The 27403-nt window shown below is 40.5% G+C and overlaps 1 protein-coding gene across 1 annotated transcript in view; it reads left to right on the top strand.

Annotated features, from left to right (window-relative positions):
• The window catches only part of LOC133457488 (E3 ubiquitin-protein ligase Itchy-like), an 82480-nt gene that overhangs the window by 31780 nt on the left and 23297 nt on the right, over window positions 1-27403 (top strand). The window contains exons 10-21 of the mRNA XM_061736820.1: window positions 1394-1568; window positions 4733-4802; window positions 5672-5756; window positions 5850-5978; window positions 8970-9042; window positions 13581-13652; window positions 14515-14603; window positions 14719-14878; window positions 14988-15121; window positions 16516-16656; window positions 19365-19485; window positions 20712-20816. Of these exons, the coding sequence (XP_061592804.1) occupies window positions 1394-1568; window positions 4733-4802; window positions 5672-5756; window positions 5850-5978; window positions 8970-9042; window positions 13581-13652; window positions 14515-14603; window positions 14719-14878; window positions 14988-15121; window positions 16516-16656; window positions 19365-19485; window positions 20712-20816 (1354 nt within the window). The remainder of the gene's footprint in view (window positions 1-1393; window positions 1569-4732; window positions 4803-5671; window positions 5757-5849; window positions 5979-8969; window positions 9043-13580; window positions 13653-14514; window positions 14604-14718; window positions 14879-14987; window positions 15122-16515; window positions 16657-19364; window positions 19486-20711; window positions 20817-27403) is intronic.

The raw sequence follows: 27403 nt of genomic DNA, 5'->3' as shown, positions 1-27403 counted from the left end.
TTTTGAAAGAGAAAAGTAATGCGCGTAGTCGCAAGATGGAGACGCACATGTTGATGTATAACCTGATGTATTTGATGTATAACCTGGGTGCACGTTACGGTTCGGGCCGTATTAATTGCCGAAGGAATGGCATAAATTGCGCCAAAATTACACAATTAATTCAAAATGGCTGACTTCCTGTTCGGTTTTGGGCATGACGCCAAGAGACTTTTCTTTAAGTTGCGCCATGATACAGGGGTGTACCGATTTTCGTGCATGTACGTCAAACCGTATTGTGGGGCTTGAGGCACAAAGTTTTCTAGGGGGCGCTGTTGAGCCATTTCGCCACGCCCATTAATGCATACCATTAAATATCACATTTTTCGCCAGGCCAGTCTTGCATGCAAAATTTGGTGACTTTTTGGGCATGTTTAGGGGGGCAAAAAGGCCCTCCTTTTGTCAGAAGAAAGAAATAAAAAGAAAAAAAAAATTCCTACAGATACAATAGGGCCTTCGCACTGAAAGTGCTCGGGCCCTAATAAAGTTCAGTCTTTGCAAAGAAAATATCATCAGAGAAGCTACTTTGAGCTTTTTTTCTACTGCAGATCATTGGTGCAAAGCTGAAAACTGGAACTATAAGAGCTGTAGGAATACTTTTCATACAATCCAAAGTACTTTCCTCCACACTTTTATCAACTCCTTTTTGTATAATTCTGTGTTGAATCTTTTTTGACCATGAATGATTCTGTTTGTACTTCCTCTTTTTCTCTTCAGTTTTACATGTTTTACTTTGCTCAAAGCATACACAAAGAAATATCCACCAAAAAAAGCGTTCTTTTGGCAAAAAAGCAATTGAAGAAGAATGTACACATGCATGAGATGAAATGACGACCTAAATTGGTTTTGTCGGTTTCCTTAGCATCTTTTCACTTTCTGTTTTCAGAGCTATCATTATTATTACTATAACTATTATTACAGTTATTTAAGCTATTATTATTATTATTATTATTATTATTATCATCATTCTTTTTTATTATTATTATTATTATTATTATTACTATTATTATTTTGTGGAGCCTCATGATACTTCATTTGTTCTTTTTCTATATTCTATTCTGTTAAAAGGTGGCAAGATAAGCTTTATGCTTCAAGCCCAGACCTTTTCGGTCAAAATAATCACAATGTTGACCAGGGAAAAACCAGTGTTATCTTGTTTGTTGATTTTTATGTTTGTGATTGACCAAAATAAATTCTAACTAACTAACTTAATGAGTTAAAATAAAAGTAGTTTTCATAACAACTGCACAATCAGTAAAGCGACCGCTACCCAATGTGAAGGTGTTGTGTTTTTGTGATCCTTTTGTATTCAGCCAGTCTGCCTGCAATAAACCATTTCTGTCCGGCGTGTTTCCAGCTGGGAGCGTCGTGTTGACCAGATGGGGCGGGTCTACTTTGTTGATCATATCACAAGAACCACTACGTGGCAGCGGCCCACCATGGAGACGGTGCGGAACTATGAACAGTGGCAGCACCAGCGCAGCCAGCTGCAGGGCGCCATGCAGCAGTTTAACTACAGATTCTTCTTCGGGGTGAGACTTCCTGTTTGTCTGACGATGCTGCGCGGAGAAGTGGGCGGGGATTAAATGGAATTCAATGACTAAAGGCTCAGTTATGCTTCTGCGTCAAAATGACGCCGTGCCTACGGCGTGTGGTTTGGATCGACGCAGAGGACACGCCATCACATGCGCCGTCACTGACGTGCACCTCCCGAAAATTGTAACTACGCGTCGAGGAGACGCAGACCACACGCAGACCAAGAGGGCTGTGATTGGTTCGTTTGAAAGCGAAGCATTTCCGGTTTCCGGTTTGAATCAGTAGTGAACTTCCAGGGCTCTTTTCTTCGTTTATATGTGATTTTTTTTGTTTTTGTTTTTTGCACAATAGTTGTCCTTATCTCTTTGATTCACTGTGACCGGAAAAAGTCGGATAAACCATTCAGAAAAAGATCGCTAACTAGTGGCCGCGGGGGGTACTGCACCGCGACCAAATGGAGAGACGGAGAAGTCTGAAGGGTTCAGCACGGCGTCACGGCTGCGGCGTGCGCTCTGCGTTGGTTTGACGCAGAACCATAACTGAGCCTTAAGATGGAAAACAGCTCTCAGGGTTTTCCCGTTTTTAAGCGCTGAAGCAAAAGTGCTTCATCGACTCAAACTCAGCTGGTCACAGTGGCTTGATAACATAATATCTCCTAGAGTTTTAATGGAAATAAAAATACAGAGAGATTCTGAGCAAGTCATTCAAATCTTTATACTTTAGTGCAGTGGTCCCCAAACCCCCCCCTGGTACCGGGCCGCACAGAAAAAATAATAAATTCTGTAGCATCCCCGACTGATGATGGATGACTCTCAAACTCATGGTTCACAATGTTTTTATTTCTTTGATGTAAACACACTGCAAACACACCGTAAGAGCTATAAAGGAATAAAATAAAATAGAGTTAGTCTTTCTACATTCATATAAGTTTCATTTAAATTAAATACGGACTGATGCAGCAGCTGCTCGCTCGGTAATAAAGCTACCACTAACCACAATACACGAGAATAACCATGGCAACCAAACTCAATATGTACATAAATACGGCATAATATTTGCGAAGAAAACAAATCCTTATCAGCCAGGTGCTTTTTGTGTCAGTTAGGCTCCACTTTAGCATTCCTAACACTTAGCAGACACAGTTTCTACTGCCGTTAAACTTTTACCGTTAAAGTCCGAAGCGCCGGATGTTTACAAGGTCTCGATGAGACGCCTTCAAAATAAAAGCGCTAAATATCGGTCTCCTTAATATATAACAAATAAAATAAAATAAAAATAAAAGCCTGGCTTTAAATAATGTTAATGAGAAAACAAACATAAAAACACATTTATAGAAATACTCATATTAAAAGGTAATTTACAATTTCCATTATTTTATTTTTTCAAAAATGATGTTTTATTATTATTATTATTCATTATTATTATTACTATAGAGAAAATACTACAGTTTTTAATGCCGATCTTGTCATTTTATTTAGTTTTTATCAGCTACACCTTTAGATTGAGCCGTGAAAATATTGTCGGACATTAGACCGGTCAGCGGTGCAGAAATGTTGGGGACCACTGCTTTAGTGGAACTTATGCAAAGAGAAAAAGGACACATACAAATGATAATATGGCCGCGTTCAGACTGCCAGCCAATATCCGATTTTTAGCCCATCCAGATTGAAACTGGATGACTCTTTTGAAGTCTGAACAGTCCCAAACCGCATGAGATCCGATTTTTGCAAACCAGATTGAAACCACCTTCGGGAGGTAGTTTCATATCGCATTCATATCGCATTTGGGCAGATGCGTCTCAGTCTGAACAGCTCCAAACACTCAGATGGGATATGACTGTCCCAGACGCTCCAAACCACCCGCCCATTTCCAGTTGTGGAGCTACTCATCCTTTCACAGAGAGCATGTACAATCTCTGATGTCACGTCAAAAACTATTATTTGTAGTTTAAGTGTTGCAAATTCACATTACAAATCATGTAATAGCAGAAAAAAAGACGGCATTTCCACGTACGGTGCCGTCGCCGCGTACCTTACGCCGTAGGCTCTGCGTTGGTGTAACGCGGAACCGTAAATCAGCCTTCAGTCGCGCTGTGAGCCTGAACCTGCAGCCCGTCAGCCCCTCTCCTCCTAGGAGGAGAGGTTATGGAGCGGGGCTGCCAGTTATTTTTGCTGGTTCGTTTTTGATAACTCTGAGCTTTGTTGGTTGGTTTGTTAGTTTGCTGGTGGTTTTGTTCTGAACACTTTTCTCTGTTTCTCATTTTGCTGGGACGTCGGGTCCCTCCGCCGAGACACAACTTTTGCGGTATGCGTTCATTATTGTGTCTAAAAATGATGCGCAGTGCCGACCCAATCAGAAACGGTACAGATATTTTTTTTATATATATATATATGAAAAATAAAATTATAAAAAAATAAAGGATCCCCATAACCTTTGATCGGGTGGGCAGGAAGCACATTTGGGTGGGCACAGCCCACCCCTGCCCCAAAACCGGCCTCGAGTTCCAGTAACAGAGGTCCGACGGGAGGATTATGATCGTATAGTGTGAGCAGACGGAGCATCAGAGCATCGGGTCGTACAGTGTGAGACCATAAATCGTGGGCTGTGAACTTTTGAACTCAGCGATCTAGTCGTGCAGTGTGAGATGGGGCTGAATCAAACGATTTAAAATATTGCACAGTGTATGCCCAGCTTTACAGGTATGGAACAGCATGTGAGCTGGCTCCATCTTGTTATTGTTTTTGTTGTCGCAATTACATGACTTCACACAACACGCGCTGGGTGACGCGTCCGCTCCGACGTCGTTGCTACGGCAACCCGTCAGATCAGTCAATGATGTGGCCCAGTCTGAACAGAGCCAGATGCGATTTGGACACTTGCTAAAAACAGTGTGGACAGTCAGCCCTGAAAATCGGATATGAGAAGGAATCAGATATGAATCAGATTTTCCTGCAGTCTGAACGCGGCCTATGGTGTTTATTTACATTTTACACGTTAGATTCCCACGTAAGCTGATGTACATCGAGACAAACTTGTTCATTATTTTTTTTACAAATATAGTTGTTCGTCAGCTGCTATTTCATCCATTCAGTTCAGAAATACTTTATTAATCCCGGAAGGGGAATTAATTCTACATTTATTTTGTTCACCTTGGCTGTAGGAGGAAGACCAAGTCACGGCCACTCAGAATAAGGAGTTCGATCCTCTCGGGCCTCTGCCACACGGATGGGGTAAGATGATTTGTGCTTTCGTCAGTCTGACTTCTCAGATAACGGTTATCTTTTAAAGCTGACAAAAACATGAAGTGCGTAAACAGTTCAGTGTTGAGAGGAAAGAGGTCTTGGCCAGTTGTGATGCGGAGGAAAGGCTTAATAATTACAGGACTGTCTCAGAAAATTTGAATATTGTGAAAAAGTTCTTTATTTTCTGTAATGCAATTAAAAAGCCAAAAATGTCATACATTCTGGATTTATTCAAAATCAACTGAAATATTGCAAGCTATTTATTATTTTAATATTGCTGATTATGGCTTACAGTTTAAGATTAAGATTCCCAGAATATTCAAATTTTTTGAGATAGGATATTTGAGTTTTCTTAAGCTGTAAGCCATGATCAGCAATATTAAAATAATAAAAGGCTTGCAATATTTCAGTTGATTTGTAATGAATTCAGAATGTATGACATTTTTGTTTGTGTAATTGCATTACAGAAAATCACAATATTCAAATTTTCTGAGACAGTCCTGTATATGTATCCGAAGTACTCCACAAACTTTATATATCTTCTGTATGATAAGTTAAAGCTTTGCCTTTGACGATTTACAAAACAAAATAAATGACCTGTTTCATTTATCTGGTGCACTAAAGCAACTAAAAAAAATCAAAAACTCTGTCATAAGTCCGTGGTTTCTTGTTTAAAGTGATGTTTCCTTAGGACTCCAGTCCGGGGGGTTAAATGAGGCTGTCATACAGTTTGAGTTCTCTCCTCATGGACTGAATTATTCACAATCAGCAGTCTGAACATTCTCCACCTTCCAGTCTCAACCTGTTTTGCTACTTTGGTGAATAATTGCAGATGTAATGATTAACTGTGTTTTCAGGAAAGAGAACAGACTCCAATGGCAGAGTTTTTTTCGAGCACTATCCTACTCGGTCTTCACAGTGGGAAGACCCTCGAACGCAGGGGTGAGTGTGTGTTTGTGGATAAAACTACGCCTGTTGTGTTTTCTTGTTGGTGTTTTTAACTTTTTCCACATTTGTTCTCACTTTATTCTTCAGACTGTTGAATGAGAAGCCGCTTCCAGAAGGATGGGAGATGAGGTTCACCGTCGAGGGGATTCCTTACTTTGTGGACCGCAACAGGAGAACCACCACCTACATCGACCCGCGCACGGGAAAGTCCTCACTGTACGTCTGCCACTATGTTATTTTTCTGCTTTTTAAAAAAACCTGAGTCCCAGTGGAAGCGCGGCGTAGATGCCGCGTCAGCTGTGGTGAATCACGGCTGCTTTAGTCAGTCTGAGGTCGGGGGGGGATGTCACCTGAATCTGCTCTTCCTACCAAAGAAATGCACTGAACCTACTTCAGTATAGACCGGCGGTCGGCAACCCGCGGCTCTAGAGCCGCATGCGGCTCTTTAGCGCCGCCGTAGTGGCTCATGGAGCTTTTTCAAAAATGTTTTACCTTTTTTTTTTTCCTTCCTCTTTTTTCGTTTTTTCTCTTTTTTTCTCATTTCTTTTCTTTCTCTTTTTTTTCTCGTTTCTTTTTTTTTCTTTTCTTTTTTAATTTTTTTTTCCATTTTTCTTTTTTTCTATTTTCTTTTTTATCTCTTTCTTCTTTTTTTCTTTTCCTTTTTTTCTTGTTTTTTCTTTTTTTCTTTTTTTTCCTTTTTTCCCCTCTTTTTTTTCTTCCTTTTTCCTCTCCTTTTTAATCTCGACATTTTGACTTTTTTCTCGACATTTTGACTTTTTTCTCGACATTTCGACTTTTTTCTCAACATTTCGACTTTTTTCTCGATTGTACTTCAACATTAATCTCGACATTTTGACTTTTTTCTGAACATTTTGACTTTTTTCTCGACATTTTGACTTTTTTCTCGACATTTCGACTTTTTTCTCGAGATTGTACTTCAACATTAATCTCGACATTCTGACTTTTTTCTAAAAATTTAGATTTTCTCGACATTTCAACCTTTTTTCTCGACATTTCGACTTTTTTCTCGAAGTGCATAATGAAAAAGAAAATCTTCCCCCAGTTATAACTAATATAGATACAAGCAGCATGTGTTGCCTTCATTCTAAAGGCTGATTTATGGTTCCGCGTTGGTGTAACGCGGAACCATAATTCAGACTTAAAGGGGACCTATTATGAAAAACACGTTTTTTCTTGTTTTAACATATATAAAGTGGTCTCCCCTCACCCTGCCAGCACAGGGGAGACAAAATACCATGAATTTCTGCAAGGTGTCTGACCCCCACCTTACAGAATCCCCCAGTGTCACGTGATATTTTTTCAGCCGATTTAAAATCTGCGCCTAGGGTGACATCACCCTAGGCGCAGAGGTTCAGCCTCCGCTGCTGAAACCACGCCCACAACCAGCTCTCTACGCAGGCTGGAGCGGTCCTTCCTTGAGCCAGTCCGACGCGGCGCCGCGGCGGAGTGGATCCGGGTTAAATCATCCAGGTTCCCGGGTGGTTTGGGAGCTGGGTCCTCGGGGGTCTGTCCCAGGTTGGATCAGCTTCACTCTCCGAGATTTTCAGCCAAATCTATCGGTTTGATCACCGGTAACGGGCGATGCGCCCCGGAGGCGATCTGTGCGCCAGGCGCCCGCCGTGGGGTTGCGGCGCCCGTCGCGCAGAATCCGCCGGGCAGATCCGGCTGAAATTCCGCTGGTCGGTCCCCGGGAGTCCCTGCTATCAGTCCAGGCCGGTTCCTGCGGTCCTGGCCGGTCGCAACCGGTCAGATTCCCCGGTTAAAGCCACGGTGATGCGCGCTGCTCCAGCCTACTTCCTGGTTCCCAAAGCGGGATCCGTCCGACTAAATTGTCCAGGTTCCCAGCCGCTTTGGGAGCAGGGATTTCTGGGGTACGTCCCAGGCTGGACCAGCTTCACCCTCCGAGATTTTCAGCGAAATCTGTCGGTTTGATCACCGGTAACGGGCGATGCGCCCGCAACCCCACACCGGGCGCCCGCCGTGGGGTTGCGGGACCAGCGTTCAGCATCCGCCGGGCAGATCCGGCTGAAATAGTGCATAAATGTTATTTATATACAACTCATATTTTATTTTTTTAACAATAAAGTTGCCATTTGTAAAAATTCAGTGTTGTAATTTATTTACAGGCTCGGGCTGCTCTGGCGGAGCGAGGTTTATCCTCCTCCCCTGCTACACGTCATTCAGGGAGCCAATCAGCACAGAGCCTCATTATCATACCCCCCCCTTCCCTTAGAATGGAGCACAGAAAAAGGGGTTAGAAGTGGTAGATTTATGTAGAAAAAACAAGCTTTAGATTGTTTTTAAGACATTCAAGGCCTGTTTAAAATATACATTAAATGCCATAATATGTCCCCTTTAAGGCTGATACAAGACATATTTGTTTTTTGTGTTTTTGGTCCAATGGCTCTTTCAACATTTTGGGTTGCCGACCCCTGGTATAGACTGACAAGCTGACAGGAAGTTGGACACAACAATAATAATCAAGAGAATAAAATACCGTGATTAGATTCTGACTCTTACATTCATGTTTGGACGTCAGAAGGTCTCGGATGAGATTTACGCTATGGATGAGTAGAAGTTAATTGAAGAAGTCTAAAAGCAGATTTTATTAAACACAAAGTACTTAATTAATCCATAAAGGAAAATGAATTAATAAGATTGATGGTAGAAAAAGCAGGGCATAGTGAGAATAGTTACAGTTTTCCGAGCGAAATGTATAAGTATTAGGTTTAAACATGCATATTATAGAAAACTTAAATAAATTGGTAATTTTACAAATGAGAAGGAAAGGAGGGTTATAAGTGAGGATGTAGAGAGGAAGAAGGTGCAGATACGAGGATCTGCGAGGCGGCAGAAAAACTGTGATAGCAGTTGGTTGGTGTGACAGAGGAAAATGTGAAAGAGAGCATAAGATGGAAATGAACGATCCACCGTGGCGACGCCCTAAAAGTAAAATCTGAAACGAGGGGAAAATACTCTGCTTAAATGTTTCCTGGATCTAACAGTTCGGGTCACAGTAGTCCATTCAGCTCTGGCTATGCATGAGCTTGAGACCTGTGAATAAAAGCTGGATAAAAGTTGTAGATTTCAGGAAGTTTCATTATTATGATAAAAGAGTATCTTAATATAATATTTGGTATGGTTTGAGTTTTAGGCGTGACGTGTCTCTCGTCTTATTTGTCTCAGTGAAAATGGACCCCAGATAGCCTACGTTCGAGACTTCAAAGCCAAAGTTCAGTACTTCAAATTCTGGTGCCAGGTAAGAGTCACAACAGTTCACACAGTCGTCTTTCATCCATCCTTCCATCCATCCTTCCATCCATCCATCCTTTCATCCATCCATCCATCTTCCACTGCTTATCTGAGGTCGGGTTGTGGGGGCAGTGGCCTAAACATGGAAGCCCAGACTTCCCTCTGTCCAGCGGGTTCAAAGCAGATGAAGAAGAGAATTATGGAGTCGGCTTGATCCAAATGCAGTTGTTGATATTACAATCTGACCGTGACAGAGCGGCTTGGCGGGCCGTTATAGTCACAATCTCCCTGGATGAATGAAAAGAAGACGCTCTGCTCCCGCTGGCCCTCCCCTTCCCCTCATGTCCGAGCCGGCTAATAACATCAAGGAAAAATGGCTGATCTGGGTCAAAATTCAGACTTACCAAATACATACATTAATGATAAATACACCTCCCTCATTATTCAACGCCTCCCAACACCATAAACCAGGCTGAAACGCGGCGCCAGGGGGCAGCGGCGATCACCCAGGTGACCTGTACCGGGAACCCCCCATCCCCCTCCACATATGCATGTATGATGTTATAGGGCTTGGTCGCCAAGGTGCATTCTGGGACGCGGCGGCCATGTTGGCAGCCTCGTGAGTGTAAACAAACAATTCAATTCAATTCAATTTTATTTATATAGCGTCTAATACAACAGATGTTGTCTCTAGACGCTTTCCAGAGATCCAGAACATGAACATAAACATAAACATAAACATAAACATAAACCCCCGAGCAGATGGCAGCAGATGGATACGTAACTCAACCCCTGCCACTATAGTATGGTATTTTACCATATATTTAGTGCACCTTATAATGCGGTGCGCCTTATATATGGACAAAGTTTGTTTTATCTGAAGATTGGGGTTAATCGCACCTCAGAGATGGCCAGCAACTGCGTTTAGTTCGAGAAGTGGGGAATAAAACCCGTGTGAATGATCCGACCCCGGTCTGTGTGAGAGTTTTTGTGGTTTACTGTGGAAGGTTATGTTTGCTCGTCTTACAGCCGCGATCCAAGCGAGCCGACAACTCTTTTACTTTTTTACTCTGTTATCTCAGATACTTGGCCTCCGTGGTTCTGCCTCCGAGCAGGGAAGCGGTGAAAAGTTAAACCATTAGGGATCTTTTCCCCACGTGTTTTATGTGTGGAGCTGTTGCAGCTACAACACAGCAACAAGTTACCATGGTTACAGAATAACGGAAAGTAACGATTACAAGTACCGGTAGGCTAAGATAAAACGAAGAGGGAGCACGTCTGTACACAGTGGTCCGAAGAGCAGCTAAAGTAGCTTCCAATATGGCGGCTCCGCCAGGAGATAACATCAAAACGACCAAGCCCTATTAATCGATGCTGCTTCTCTGTGCTGAGGTGTTTTTTTGGCACCTTCATACTGGGTCTTTACACAGTGGGAAGATGTATTTTTTTCACTCCTCTTTCCCCAGTGTCATCCTTTCTCAGCCAGCTGCCGTGTCTCTTTTTAGTTTTCTTGGACCGGCTGACATTGGTTAAAAGCCAGATCAAACGGATCCCCAGATTAAACAGATTCTTGTTTTAACAATGCGATTTCAAGAAGGTCGGTCCTGAAGGACCTCAGGGTCCACGAGGTTCATAAGTTAGAAGCAAATCATTAAGAAGACCATTACAACTTTTAAAAACCATTAGAAGTTACTTGAAAATCAATCCTGAAAGACACTGGGAGCCGGTGTATTGATTTTTGAAACCGTGTACCATTAAAACCAATTCAGTAATAAGGCATACAAATTCACTGGAGCAACATTACTCTGGTGGTAACTGGCAAACGAATGTCATCCATTTCTTCTGTGCTGCTTGTCCAGGACCAGGTTGTGGTTTCTCAACCGCTCAACAGCTCTGGTGTCTCCCTGAACTGTTTTACTGGTGCACTTCTTCACCTAAAGGGGGCCTATTATGAAAGACAGGTTTTCTCTTTAACATATATAAAGTGCCTGCCTCCCCTCAGCCTGCCAACTCAGGGAAGGAGGAAAGAAACCAAATTCTGCAGTGTCTGTACAGCCGCCCGGATGAGCCGTCCAGTGTGATGTGGATCTACGAGCCGTTCAGAGTCTGATTTTCGTTACGTAACCAAAATGTAAACCACGCCCACAACTAAAAAACCTTGTAACTGCATGAGAGCGTCCGACTATCGTAGCACTGCGTGACATCAGACGCTCTCTGTCCGTCTCCCTCCAGCAGCTGCCACTTTATTGAGGTTTTTGTAGTGAAATGAGGAGGAATCATAGAGATAACTTCTCATTTCAACTAACTGGATCAGCCGTTCCTCATCATGACTGTTTCCTACAGCGCTTTCAACCGGCTTTCAACGCGAGCGACAGGAAGAAAATAGAAGCAGGTTGTCCGACAAATGTTCAGCTCAAAACGACGCGCCGCGTCGCTGCGTCCAGTTAGGACAGTCCAATAGAAAATAAAGTAATGAAATTGATTTTGTCGCTGAAGCTCGCTCGCATCGCATGCAGTTATGACACGGTGTTAGGACACGGTAACTCCGCCGGCCGGAGCTTCCAACATTTTTCCGTAGCGGTGTATCGCGTCATTCAGGCAGCCAATCAGCACAGAGCCTCATTATCATAGCCCCACCCACTCAGAATCCTGCATAGATAATGAGGTTAGAGACTGGGAAGATAAAGACATGGTTTAAAGACTGAATTTCTAATTTATTTAGCAAAAACAATCAAAAGCTTGTTTTTAATACATTCAAGGCCTGTTTAAAATAGGTCCCTTTAACTTACAAAGCTGTACATCATTGTCATCGTCACACACTTTGGTCTTCTTCCACATATATTATAGAAGTGCATCTTTTGATCGCGTACTTAATGAACACTGTCCTCATCATACGTCTAATAATGCTCTACAGTGGGGTGGAGTTTGGAAAGGTTTCCACTAGTGGGAGTCTGAAGGAGGTTTCCTGGGGCTTTGGCAGGAGGCAGGTGTCTCCGTTACTGCGAAGGGCCCCAAAAATCAGAACAAAATCAGTCAAATCAGAACTGATTGTGTACGTAGTAAGCAGGAGATGTTTTTCAGGGGTGCTGATTGTGCCTTTGCTTTTAAGTTTTTGCTTCATGTCGGTTGTCATGGTAACATGACCTCTTGTCTCAGGTGCAAAAGGCAAACAGAAACACAGCAACCATCTCAGCTCTGTAAGTGTTTACCTTGTTCTAGTCTGTTTGCCTTCCCTATTTTTGTTTAGCTGGATCTTTTATTTCATGGTTGGTTGGTAAATGGTGGAAGTGGCGCACCGCCACTGGTAAGCTTTTGTTTTTGTTGTTTTTTGGTTTCATAAGCATAGGTATTGAGTTGGTGTGAAAACAGGTTTTAACAATCTTTTCCAGTTGTAATTAGTAGTCAACACTAAGGTAAATTATTTTAATATTGTAGTTTTTTCCCGTGTTACTACCATGTATAATTCTATACTTTATAGTTATTCTGTATGTTTTTATTATGTATATAATTGTGTCCTGTGTGAGGACCCCAGGAAGAATAGCCATTACTCCCACAACGGAGTGATGGCTAATGGGGATCCTAATAAATAAACTAATAAATCGCCGCCACCAGGTGGTGTGGAGTGGTAGTTTGCAGAGTCATATATTTAATTTTCTGAGATGGCAAAAATAAGAACTTTATTGATCCCACATAGGAGTAATTCATGTTATATCAGCTATAGAGAACAAGGTAGTGCTGAAAAACAATATATATCCCCCCACACAAAATAAGAAAAATAGAGAAACAAATTTTCTCATCAACAAAACAAAATCTAAATTTTTCAAATAACAAAATTACATATTTGAACCATTTTTCAGACAATAAAATAACTGAACAAATCTGAAAAATTGTTCAAATATGTTATTTTGTTACTTGAAAATTTGAAAAATGTTTACGTAAAATATGCTTTGTTGATGAGAAAATATGTTTCTCTATTTTTCTTATTTTTGTGAGATTTAAATGAGACGTAAAACGTAAATTTCTTTGTAGAAAGGTGCTTTATGAAAATAAGTCCATTTACTTGTATTAGTTTACAGCGCAGTCTTGTCTCATCCAATATGGCGGCGACGTTGACGTACGGCTCAGCGTTCGATTGGGCGTCTACGTATACATGTCTATGGTTCTAATCTGCTACTGCTACTACTAAATATTCAATCACTTTTCCAACTGTTGCTCTGCTTACTGCCCCATATCGGTCACTGCTAGTACGACGTGCTCTCCTCGCGTACTACGCGAGCGACATTGCGGTCTATGGTGCACGCGAACGGACGTGAACGCAAGCACCAACAGCAAGTATATCCCAGGCCTAATAACGACACGGCAATAAAAGGACTGAGAAAGGCGTCGGGGCTTGTTCAGTTCCAGCCTCCTAGTTTTCATCCCGCTAATGGAAACCCACATTCTGATTCTTTGGTGTAAAATGTATTTTTTTTTCAGAATTTTGTGTCTTGGAAAAACTGGAAGCACATTTTTTTTACTAATTGCCTCATTTTTATTTTTCTCCAGCAACTCGCAATGCCTCAACACATCAAGATCACAGTGACCAGGAAAACCTTGTTTGAGGATTCCTTCCAGCAGGTACTTACAGTAGTTACCGTCGGGTAATGCAGTAAACAAAGTCAACTTTAGATGATATTACTCTCAGCATTTGAATGAGTTGTCTATATTTCAACAAGTACAAGTTATTTTACAAAACAAAATGAAAAAAGTAAAATAAACATTGCTTTTGCTGAAAAGGTGTAGGCTGAAGCCGTAGCTTATACCCTTTTTATCTTGTGATCAGCTTAAAGCAGAAACATTAGCATTAATCTGTGCTTTAAAGACAAATAAAACAATTTTCTGCTCTAATATATCATGGAGTATTATATTTAATAATTTGTTGGTTCATAATAGTCAGATATTAATTATCCTTAAAGCTCTTTTCTGTAATAAGAAAATAAGGTTTATATTTGTTTTATAGGTGTTACCCCAAACCTCCACACAATAAGTCATGTATGGAACTATGAGTGAGTTATACATCAAAAACTGTGCTCTTTGACAGAAGATATAATTTGTTTTACTTAATATTGCTAGGGTATTTCAAGGTTTTGAGTGTCTCATTTAAAAAGGTCTGTCAAGTTGAAAGAAATCAACAATTCCATCAGCCGTATCCATCATAAACACGTTTTATTGTCTTGAGAACTTATTAACTATACATTGTGAATATTCATGCCTTTTGCTTCAAAAATATTATTCAAGCAGCCCACTCAGATTCCACACATATGCAACATATTATACTGCATTTTAGAGTGAAATGACGTCAAAGTTTTGCACCAGTTTTTTCAGGAACTCTGAAAATGTGATGGAAAGATTTAGAGAAACTGTCGCGTTCCACCTGGTTCTTCCTTTAGTCGGACACGGCTCTCCATCAGCAGCGTAACGTCATTGTTTCTGTTTTTAGATCATGAGCTTCAATGCTCAGGATCTGCGGAGGAGACTGTGGATCATCTTTCCTGGAGAGGAAGGTCTCGATTATGGAGGCGTTGCCAGGTAGGAAATGTCTGAAAACTTTTAAATGTAATATTTCTCATGATGATCTCATGCCTTGTGCTAAAATAATTTGTGCAGAATCCGTCTCTAATTTGTGGCTTGACCTCTGTTACAGGGAGTGGTTCTTCCTGTTGTCGCATGAAGTTTTGAACCCCATGTACTGCCTGTTTGAATATGCCAGTAAAGATAACTACTGTCTCCAGATCAACCCCGCCTCCTACATCAACCCCGACCACGTCAAGTACTTCAAGTTCATAGGACGCTTTATCGCCATGGTAAGTGTTTGTACTATTCCACATTGCTCCTGTATTAAAGAGCTTAAAAACTGGTCTTTTTTGAGAGAAATAAGCTGCTGTAATGATTTGTGATCTGTTCACCCTGCAGGCTCTCTTCCACGGCAAGTTCATCGACACTGGTTTCTCGCTGCCGTTTTACAAACGCATCCTCAACAAACCGCTGGCCCTCAAAGATCTGGAGTCCATAGACCGGGTGTTTTACAACTCCCTCATGTGGATCAAGTGAGTACTCAAGGGACTGTAAATTAAGAGGAAAAAAACTTCCACTGTTTCATAAACGGGGAGGGCAAGGATTTGATTTTTGAAATAAGGTTGACTGTGAATTAAGCTTTTATTTATGATAGACCTCGATACGAAAACGGTTCAGACTTTTTCTCTCTTCTTGTCTCTTGATACGTTAATATTTGTATTATCATTGAAATGGCCATTTCATAAATGTTCAGGTGTACTTTTAAGCAGAGCTGGGTAGAGTAGCCAAAAACTGTACTCAAGTAAAAGTACTGTTACTTCAGAATAATATGACTCAAGTAGAAGTAAAAAGTAGTCATCCAAATAATTACTTGAGTAAAAGTAAAAAAGTACTTGGTGAAAAAACTACTCAAGTACTGAGTAACTGTTGAGTAACGTCTGATTTTTTTTTTTTAACACAACCATTCAAACAGACAAAAGTACAAAATAATCATCTTCAGGCAAATTAAATCAATAAAATAATAAAAGAAATTAAAATGAATAAAAAATTGCTTAAATTAAAATAAGCTTAAAGTAAATTCAAGTACTTAAATAAATAATAAAATAAATAAAATAACGGAATAAAAAAATAAATTAAGCACAAGTAGCACATAATTTCAAGCCTTTTACTTTTCTTTTTTAACCAGGCAGAACTAGAACAAGCCCATGAACTCATAGAAACTCTGTTTTTGCATGTTTTGTCACATATACACAGACTCAAACACACACACAAACATTTTTCCCAAAGAATCACCCAGTGATGTCATGAGACTGACGCGTACGCGGATAAAAGGGATAAAAGAAAAGTAACAGCTCAACGTAGCCTAATGTAGCGGAGTAAGAGGAACAGTTTCTTCTTCACAAATCTACTCAAGTAAAAGTAAAAAGTATAGTGATTCAAAACTACTCCTAAAAGTACAACATTTCCCAAAACTTACTCAAGTAAATGTAACTCGTTACTACCAACTCTGCTTTTAAGGTCCTAAATCAATCCCTAAATCGACTCTTGTTTTCTTGAATCAGATAGTTTTGTGTCCCGTGCATCCGTTTCATCTATTTATCACCCTTCATCTGTGCTCATTTTCAAACTGGAGCTTGTAGATTAAATCTGTCCACAATTCTGTTACACGAGTCATTTCTTTCTTAGGATGTTTTGTACTGGATAAACCGTATTTTAAACAAAAAAAACAAACAATCAGCATTTAGTTTAATGAATGTCACACATGTGGATACAAATGGATTTTTTTCTCCTAATTCTGATTGTAGATTTGTACTTTATTATTAAATTGTTGGCAAGTCAGGAAAAAAAATGAAAATAAAAAAATAAACCGGCAGAGCTCCAACACTGTTTTGTATTCGGTGATGTTCATGATTGTTTTGCTCCTCAGGGACAACGACATCGAGGAATGTGGCCTGGAGATGTTTTTCTCTGTTGACAAAGAAATCCTCGGGGAAATCAGCACCCACGACCTGAAACCGGACGGAGGATACATCCAGGTAACGGAGGAGAATAAGAAGGAATACATAAGGTGGGTCGTCTTTCTACTTTTATTTCACTGCATCTCGGTTAGGGTTGTCCCCATCAGGATTTTTTAGCTCCCGATCCGATCACTTGAGTTTGAGTATCTGCCGATCCCGATTTTTCCCGATCCGATCACTTTTTTTGGCTCCCGATACGTATCCGATCTTTTTCCCGATCAGATACTTTTTGGAATTGAATTTTAAAAAAAACAACAGAACAAAAAAGAGGACTAAAACTACAGGACTGTCTCAGCTTCCATAGTTACGCTGACGATACGCAACTGTACATCGCCGTGTCTCCTGATGACACTGGGCCAATTGATGCCCTTTTTAACTGTATTTTAGACATCAAGTCATGGATGGCAGCAAACTTCCTACAGCTCAACCAGGGCAAAACAGAGATTTTACTCATCGGTCCCGAAGGCCAGAGAGAGAAACTTTTACCAAAGTTACAGGATTTTAAACCCTCAAAATCAGTTAAAAATCTGGGCGTGATTTTTGACTCTGAGCTCACTTTTATTCCACATATTAAAAACATAACAAAGATCGGTTTTTACCATCTTAAGAACATAGCCAGAGTCCGCCCGTTTCTCTCTCAGGCCAGTACGGAGGTGCTAATGCATGCTTTTATCTCATGTCGTTTAGATTATTGTAACGCCCTGCTCTCTGGTCTTCCTAAAAAGAACATGTACAACCTACAATTATTACAGAATTCAGCCGCACGCGTGCTGACGAGGACCAGAGGGCGGGAGCACATTACACCTGTTTTAAAATCGCTGCATTGGCTCCCTGTGCGCTTCAGGGTTGATTTTAAGGTTCTTTTACTAGTTTTTAAGTGTCTTAATGGTCTTGGGCCATCTTATTTGTCTGCACTACTTTTACCCTATCGACCCTCGCGGACCCTGAGGTCCTCCGGTGCTGGCCTTTTAACCATACCAAAAGTTAGAACTAGGACACACGGGGAGGCGGCATTCAGTTTTTATGGTCCCCGATTGTGGAACAGCCTCCCGGAGAAGCTCAGGGCCGCAGAGACTGTTGATGTTTTTAAAAAGAGGCTCAAGACCCATCTCTTTAATCAGGCTTTTAACTGACTCATTTAACTCTTTTACATTTCTTATGCTCACCCTTATTTTTATTGAATCTTACTGCTCTGTTTTATATTTAGTTTATCCTTTCTTATCGTATTTTATTTTTGTTTAATCTCAATGTTTTATCTAAATATTTTAGTTGTTATTTATGGTCTATTTTATACATTTTACTGTTTTATTATTTTAGTTTTTAATGTCTTACTTTCTAGACATACTTTTAGGATTTTATGTTTGTATGTTTTATGTTTTTTATAAACTCCTTTAGTGTATTTTATCCTGTTTTCTTGTAGCTTTTATCTCCAGTGTTTCCTCATGGGGAGCCTCCATGCTGGGAGTGACTCTGGCCTGCAGGGGGTCGTCCTGGGGGTGGTTCTGGCCTGGATGGTTGTAGAGCTCTGCACCACGGCTTCACCGCTGTGGTGTGGACTCCTCTATCCGTCCGGGCCGGGATGGTCTCTGTGGGCCCCCCCCCCTTGTAGCTGCGGGCTATGAGACCTCCTGGCGTGGACGGCTCCCTGTTACCGTTTCGTCACCTGGATCCTCTGTGCCTAGCCATGTCTACACCATGTGTCTGCGTGCGTGTCTGTGTGTGTTAGGAATTTAGGTGAATTGTAGCTTTTGTCTGCGGGGAGGGGGGGGGGGGGGGGGGGGGGCATTAATAAGTTTTATGTTTATTTGTTTTTTCTTGTTTTTTTTTCTGTTAAGCACTTTGTGTTTCATTATTTGTAGGAAAAGTGCTATATAAATAAAGTTTGATTTGATTTGATTTGATAAAATTAGAATAAAAAACAAAAACGTCATACATTCTCGATTCATTACAAATCAACTGAAATATTGCAATCCTTTTATTATTTTAATATTGCTGATCATGGCTTACAGCTTAAGAAAACTCAAATATCCTATCTCAAAAAATTTGAATATTCTGGGAATCTTAATCTTAAACTTTAAGCCATAATCAGCAATATTAAAATAATAAAAGGCTTGCAATATTTCAGTTGATTTGTAATGAATCCAGAATGTATGACATTTTTGTTTTTTTAATTGCATTACAGAAAATAAAGAACTTTATCGCAATATTCTAATTTTCTGAGACAGTCCTGTAAATTATCCCAAGTTTCTTTTCTTGTCCATTGGAGAACAACATGAACATTTATTTCAACAAAGCTTATCAGCTCTGGTGCCACAAAATGTAAAAACATGAAATTTTAAACTAAAACAAAAAGTGCAGAATAGTGCAATAACAAAAATAAATACATTTAACTTCAAAAGAGGTAGTTGAATGACATCCAGTCAAACTCACAAACACAAGAAAATTAAAATACTTTTTAACTTAACCTTAGTGCAACATTCTGAATGGATGAATGAATAACAGCAGCTTAGTGAACATGAACATATAAAATTTCACAATTCAAACATGTAAACCATGTTAGTTTCACTTCGCCGGCCAGAAGTGACGTTAAATGCAACGATATATAAAACGATTTAATATATATTAAAAACATTAATAACTAGATATGTCCCGATACTTTTTTGGCCGATACCGATGTTTTGAAAATGCCGTGATCGGGACAACACTAATCTCGGCTAATATTTAAATCCTACTGAGTTTCTGTTTCCACCTCCTGCAGGCTGGTAGCAGAGTGGAGGCTTTCCAGAGAAGTGGAGGAGCAAACCGAGGCTTTCTTTGAAGGTTTCAATGAGGTCCTCCCCCAGCAGTACTTGCAGTACTTCGACGCTAAAGAGCTAGAGGTTTGTTTTGGAGCAGAAAACCCCCCATACACATGTATACGTAGACGCCCCATCAAGCGCTGCTGCGATACGTCAACGTCGCCGCCATATTGGATGTTCAAGACTGCGCTGTAAACTAATACAAGTAAATGGACTTATTTTCATAAAGCGCCTTTCTATAAAGAAATGTACGTTTTACGTCTCATTTATTCATTCACACACGCACTAATATACTTGGGAAACAGTTAGGCACCAAATATAATATATTTAATTTTCTCAGATGGAAAAAATAAGAACTTTATTGATCCACATAGGAGTAATTCATGTTATATCAGCTATAGAGAACAAGGTAGTGCCGAAAAACAATATATATCCCCCTCACAAAAATAAGAAAAATAGAGAAACATATTTTCTCATCAACAAAGCATATTTTACATAAACATATTTAAAGGAGCTTGAGGCCGGATTGAGGCAGGATTTATGAAAAAAATTCGTATACGTTTTAAGTTTTCTAGTAATAATGTCAGATGAAGTGCCGGCTTCACTGTTGGCTGCAGTACCCCCGACGGCCGTCGTGGCGAAGGGTGGCGCTAGAAAGTCTCATTTCTAAAAAGGAGCCTCAAGCTCCTTTAACATTTTTCAAGTAATAAAATAACTTATTTGAACCATTTTTCAGTCTTGTCTGAAAAATGGTTCAAATATGTTATTTTATTGTCTGAAAAATGGTTCAAATATATTATTTTATTGTCTGAAAATGGTTCAAATGTTATTTTCTTACTTGAAATTTTTTAAATATGTTTTGTTGATGAGAAAATATGTTTCTCTATTTTTCTTATTTTTGTGAGGGGGGATATATATTGTTTTTTGGCACTACCTTGTTCATCTATAGCTGATAGAACATGAGTTACTCCTATGTGGGATCAATAAAGTTCTTATTTTTGCCATCTGAGAAAATTAAATATATTATATTTGGTGCCTAACTGTTTCCCAAGTATATTAGTGCGTGTGTGAATGAATAAATGAGACGTAAAACGTACATTTCTTTGTAGAAAGGCGCTTTATGAAAATAAGTCCATTTACTTGTATTAGTTTAGAGCGCAGTCTTGCCACATCCAATATGGCGGCAGGGTTGACGTATCGCAGCAGCGCTCGATGCGGCGTCTACGTATATATGTCTATGCCCCCCCACCCCGACGGGACATTTGTTCTAGGTTGTGTTTGTTTTCTGATTCCCTTGTGCCCGTCAGGTGATGCTGTGTGGTATGCAGGAGATAGACCTGGTGGACTGGCAGAGACACTCCATCTACAGACACTACGCCCGCAACAGCAAACAGATCGTCTGGTTCTGGCAGGTCAGTGCCAAGCTGCAGGAGTAACAAGTTCACTGAAAGGTCAAATCTAAGCGTCTCAATAACATGCCGTTTATGAAGATTGTGCAAGTTTTTGATATTTGGCATGGTGTTAGGTTTGGACATAAGGTTTTCAAAAACCACCGCAAACTAATTGGGACGGCCCCCTAGTGGCCGGTTTGCAGAAAATTCGAAATGGCTCCCGCCGAAAAGACCAAAGGTCACATCTCAGCTTCTCTCAGTCTTAGATTGTTGTATATTGTCACTTTTTCTACTTTTTTGGTGCTAGGAATTCACTTCTGAGATAAATTTCCTAGTTCAAGGTCATGTTGAAGGTCAACTTTAATTTTCAAGGTCATTTTTTGCCCCAAAGACTTAAGAATTAAGTCTAGGGCTGCAGCTATCGAATATTTTAGTAATCGAGTATTCTACTGAAAATTCCATCGATTAATCAAGTAATCGCATAAAACATATTTTTGTTTAGTTAAAGAGCAATTATAAATATACATAAGATGTTAGATGTTAATTGACATCACTAAGACTAAATTATATAATCCAGTAGGTTCATGGCTGTGCATTTAAAAACCCTGAACTTACACCAGTCGACCAAATTCACTGCCAATGTTCTTATTTCTAACCTAAAAATGCCATTAAACCTGATAACACACATCACTTAAAGGGTTAGGTGTTTTTCCCACGTGTTTCAATTGAACTTTCATTTGTGTCAAGCAAATTTTAAGTTTTAGTTAAGTTTTAAACTTAAACTTTATTTATTTATATAGCACCAACTCATGCAGTGTAAGTGCAACTCATGGTGCTTTACATACAAAATAAAATAACAATCAAAAGTACAATTTAAAACATCCCATACGACCCCACCCCCCACGCATACACACACCCTCACTCACACTCATACACATGTGCATACACTCACACGCCCACACACACACACAGACACACACACACACACACACAGTAAGTGGACTGGTGACATGGCTTAGCACTAACGATCCAGGTGAGGAAAACACTACCTATGGGTGGCCGTCCACACCGAGAGGCTCCACCGGCCATGACCACAAGGAGCATCGCCACAGAGACCCCCCTCAACCCGGACAGACCGGGGCAGACCCCACACAGAAGGTGGAGCCCCCCCCCCAGCCACCCAGGCCTGAGGGATCCCCATGACAACACCCCCATGGGCGGAGCAGACACACCTCCCAGTGTGGACGACCCCCCTGAGGAAACACTGGAGCTAAAAACTAAAAGATTAAAAGAAAGTAAAAAATGCCTAAAAAGTGTACAATTTTAGAGAAATCTATACAAAACTTAAGATGAATAAAAAATAACATAAAATACAAAGTCACTAAAATGGATTAAAGGTTTAAAGATAATAAAAAAGCTAAAAAAGTAAATACAATAAATAGCTGAAAAGACTAGGTAAATGAGATCAGATAAAAGCCAAACTAAAAAGGTGTGTCTTGAGCCTCCTTTTAAAAATATCAACGTTCTCTGCGGCCCTGAGGTTCTCTGGCAGGCTGTTCCATAAAGAGGGGCCATAATGGCTGAATGCAGCCTCACCGTGGGTTTTAGTCCCGGTTCGGGGAATGGTTAAAAGGCCGGTGCCAGAGGACATCAGGGTCCGTGAGGGTTGATACGGTAAAAGCAGGTCAGATAAATAAGATGGCCCAAGACCGTTAAGACACTTAAAAACCAGTAAAAGAACCTTAAAATCAATCCTGAAGCGGACGGGGAGCCAATGCAGCGATTTTAAAACAGGTGTAATGTGCTCCCGCCCTCTGGTCCTCGTCAGCACGCGAGCGGCTGAATTCTGTAATAGTTGTAGGTTCTTAATACTCTTTTTAGGAAGACCAGAGAGCAGGGCATTACAATAATCTAAACGACATGAGATAAAAGCATGCATCAGCACCTCCGTACTGGCCTGAGAGAGAAACGGGCGGACTCTGGCTATATTCTTAAGATGGTAAAAACCTATCTTAGTAATATTCTTTATTCTTTAAGTTAAAGATTTTAAGATTTTGAGTTTTGGCAGTGTTCAAAATAAAATTATGAGACCTGCTGTATTGGAGCACATTAGGCACCGGTGCTGCTTGTTTTATCCATGAATGATTACAGAGCTAAAATTGAACATTTTTGCCTTTTTTTGCCTTTTCTTTTAGTTAAAACTATAGCGGGAACAGATGTTTAAAGGAACCTATATGTACCGGGTTAGAGGGGGAACATATAGGAGAACGGACCAGAAGAATATAGAGTGGATTAAAAGTTAAGCACTGAGCTACATATGTCTCCCGCCTGAGCACATGGATGTTTTATAGAACTGGATGGAAGACCAAAAATGGCCGCCCATTCATTTCAATGCATTTTGCTCAGCCAGCGCATGTGCCGAAAAAATTTCTGACTTCCAGGTTTACTTCCGCATACACGGGCCCATAGAGCATGCGCAGTTGAGTCACCTCCCATGATGCTCTGGGGCAATGACGCGAGTATTAATATAATATGTATTAATATAATATATGAATGAATGTATATTATTACATGTATAGTATTACATATATTATTAATGTATTAATATAATATAATTACATAATATATATTAATATAATACATCCGTGGAATGCACGGACACGGCTGTGACGTCAGCCGTGACGTCACGCCCAGAAAGAGACTTTTCTTTGACTTTTCTGGCCGTTAGAAAACATTTTTGACGGATATAAAGTCCATGACTTAAAAATATAGAATACAAAGATTAGTAATTGCCGGTGATTACAGCTGGAGGTTCCTGTGAACAGTTTTAGAGGCTTCTCTTTTACTATTGCGGTCTATGGGAAAAAAGCTTTCTGGGCCCCATGGGATTTTTTGTTGCAGTACCGCGGCTGGACACTGGAAAAAATCGGCGCGCCTTCTGAGTGGGAGATTCGGGGGCTGCCTGAGCATGGCATGTTACAAAAACCAAACATATCCGCCGCCTCTTTCTTCTTCCTTTACATGCTGTACCAGCGCGTTGTGCCGCATTAAATGTAGTCCGGGCGAAACACCTGCTTTGAGCTGGAAAGGCAGAGAAAATTCATCCATCATTTTTTGTAATCGAATTACTCAAATTATTCGAGGAATCGTTTCAGCCCTAATTAAGTCACATAAAAATATTGTATAGACCCCTATTTTCTCCCTCAAGGAATGCAATTTTCGGTTTATTGGACAGGTCACTATCGCTGTAGTGTCAATCTCATTGGGTGAGAACAGTGGCTTCATTCAGGCTTAAGATGAACAGAACCTCAGAACTAAGTCACAGGAAAGAATAGGATTTTATTAAAATAACACACAAAAAACATCAGCTGTGCATATTTAAACTCACTTCACACCTACAGTGGGTTGCAAAAGTATTCACCCCCCTTGAACTTTGTGACCTTTTGCCACATTTCAGGCTTCAAACATAAAGATATAAAACTGTAATTTTTTGTGAAGAATCAACATCAAATGGGACACAATCATGAAGTGGAACGAAATGTATTGGAAATTTCAAACTTTTTTAACAAATAAAAAACTGAAAAATTGGGTGTGCAAAATTATTCACCCCCTTTACTTTCAGTGCAGTAAACTCTGTCCAGAAGTTCAGTGAGGATCTCTGAATGATCCAGTGTTGACCTAAATGACTAATGATGATAAATGGAATCCACCAGTGTGTAAACATGTCTCCGTATAAATGCACCTGCACCGTGATCGTCTCAGAGGTCCGTTTAAAGCGCAGAGAGCATCATGAAGAACAAGGAACACACCAGGCAGGTCCGAGATACTGTTGTGGAGAAGTTTAAAGCTGGATTTGGATACAAAAAGATTTCCCAAGCTTTAAACATCCCAAGGAGCATTGTTCAAGTGATAATATTGAAATGGAAGGAGTATCAGACCACTGCAAATCTACCAAGACCTGGGGCCTTATGTACTAAGAGTGCGGCGCACAAAAAACGTGCGTACGCTACTTTCAACGCTCACGGTCGGATGTACAAAGAATGACGTGAACGTAGAAAGCTGCGGTCCGTCACTCACACATTAAGGCTGGTTTACGCACTTTTCTGAGGTTTTGTCCGTTGGCGACACTCACTGGTGATGCAGTGAAGTGCAGAATATGAGGAAACAATAAGTTCACGACCACGTGAAGGACACGACAGTCCCCACATCACCAGATAATTTACACAAGAATGGAGCTGCAACAATCTCACAATCAACCACATGATCTGAACAAACAACTAAAGGAGCTCAACGATGGAACCAGCAAATCCTGATGGAGCTTTGTCTCCGTTAGAGGAACCTGCTGATGGCAGGATCGGGAGCGAGTTCCCAGGGACCAGACTGATCTGCTAGTCCAGGATCCAATGAATGAATAAAGTTTTTATTGAATGTTTAGGCAACTTTCAGAGTCTGATATGGAGTCGGCTGCAAGTGCTGCAGGACTCCTGACACTGTTTCCCCGGTGATGGACCGGGATCTAGACCGGTCTCTCCTCCTGCGGATGCAACACTCCGAGTTTAAGCAATCTTGCTTTTTATTTCTCACGTTTGCACCTCGATAATCCCGTTTGCACAAGTTGTCTTTATTTCTGCAGCAGAGGAATCAGATCGTGATGCTTCATGTTTTAAATATAAGTTTATATTGTTCACATTGTTATACTTATGAGAGAGGTGATCGCGGACATCCATAATGTGTAAAACTCAATAAACGTGTAGGCTGCATTGGTCCGTCAGATAATATGCATGACAATAAAGCAGAACGAGGAGCCGTTTTTCATCCACCAATTTAAGTTCTGTTGTCGGTTCTTAAATTTCAAACAAGAAAAGCAGGGTGTATTGATGCACTGACGCTGCTCATAAACATTCAAACCACTGCGGTCACGCCATCTCCGCTTCGGAGAGGCGCAGTCGCGCTATCTGCGCTTGGAAATCAATTGCCCGTCTACATCGCGTTGTACGGTAAAGCGTGTGGACGGCTTCAAAACGGCTAGTAGCCTATTATTATTTTCATGTCTTGAAATATATGTCATTATTTTTTGTAGTTTTACTAAAGTCTAACAAAATGATAAAAAAAGCAAAACCAATCGCCCATTCAGAATCCCATTCATTTCTATATAGGCAGATTTTAAATATTCATTAAAAAATCAAATCAAATTGTTTTCAGGAAACTGCACCATATTCTTGTTCATCATGTCCTCAGTCCTCAGGTACCTCTGACATCATTTTCAAGTTCTTTCACTGCAGCATTTTCTAATGCTAAATTCATACCCATACTAATAGTAATAGTCCGGGAGCCGAGGGGGTGAACCCGGTTTCGTCGGTAAAAGTTTTTTTCTCAACTGATTCTTGTAGCTTGGGGTCATCTATTAAGAATTCCAGAGGGTGCCCAGTGATATCCCTTGAGCATTTTTTGTTATTAACCCCTTAATGACCGAAACACTAAAAATCCACCCAAAATAGACTTTTATGGCATTTCATGTAAAAAGCTTGATCTAAATTCATTAAATTTGATTTTACAGTTTTTATCCATGATGGTGGATATGTACAGTATATGTGATTTCACATTAGACCATTTTAGATTTTAACCCCTTCACACCTGAAACACCAAAATCCCATAAAATGTGAGTTATGACATTTTGTGCACAATAATCAATTCAAACGCTTCAAATTAGCTTTCTATATATATTTATGTTTTAATGTTTATGTTAATGTGGAAGTCATGTACAGTATATGCTCTGTGATTGTCCTATATCAACGGTACAAATTTGCCTGTGACCTCAGAATAAGAATCAAAGACAATAAACAAGTTTAAAGGAATTTATTTTCAAAATAAACCCTGTTTAAATCCCATCTATGGGTGCATTGGCAAGTGTGAATACATGTATGCCTATCTAGAGCATCCTACACTAAAGCAATGACATGCCATCGTGCAGGGCAAACCATGTGCCCTACAGCTGCACTTCTTGGAGTTGCATGGACGGTCACTCTTGCAGCCACACTTCTCTGGGTCCCATGGCGGTGGAGTCCGCCCATCAACATTTCGCCACAAAGCTGCTTGAAGGTGGGCCCTCTTGACATTCTCTAAGAATGCTTCCTTAGTTGGTGGTAGTGCAGCTAAGTTTGGAGCAGATGTATGTCCTTTCCCATTCTTTTTTCCCCAAGCCAGCAGCCGAGTGTGTGACATGTCACTGCTTTTCTGTATGCCATAACAGGCTGATATGAAGGCAGTGGCTTGGTTGATGACTTTTTGGAATGGTGCATCCATGTTTCCGATAGCCGATAATTTGTACCCAGCTTTCAGGACTTTGACCACAGTGCCTTTTCCCAGCCCATAGTAACATGCTACTGTGTCACAACCTGATAAGGCATGGGCTGGTAAGATGTGTTTGACAACTTGTGGATGCTTGGCCAGTGTTGATTTGATGTCCACTATTGCCCTTTCCTGACTCGGGGATTCCATTGTGATGGATACATCTAGTCCTGCCTGCTGATAATGGTGGAGGAGTAGCACAAATACATCTGTGTCATCTGAAACCACTGATATTTGACGAGCTTCTCCAGCACACACCA

The sequence above is a fragment of the Cololabis saira genome, chromosome 12, assembly GCF_033807715.1.
Source record: "Cololabis saira isolate AMF1-May2022 chromosome 12, fColSai1.1, whole genome shotgun sequence".
Lineage (NCBI taxonomy): Eukaryota > Metazoa > Chordata > Actinopteri > Beloniformes > Belonidae > Cololabis > Cololabis saira.
Note: the sequence above shows the minus strand (reverse complement) of the source record. Positions and strands in the feature narration are given on the sequence as shown.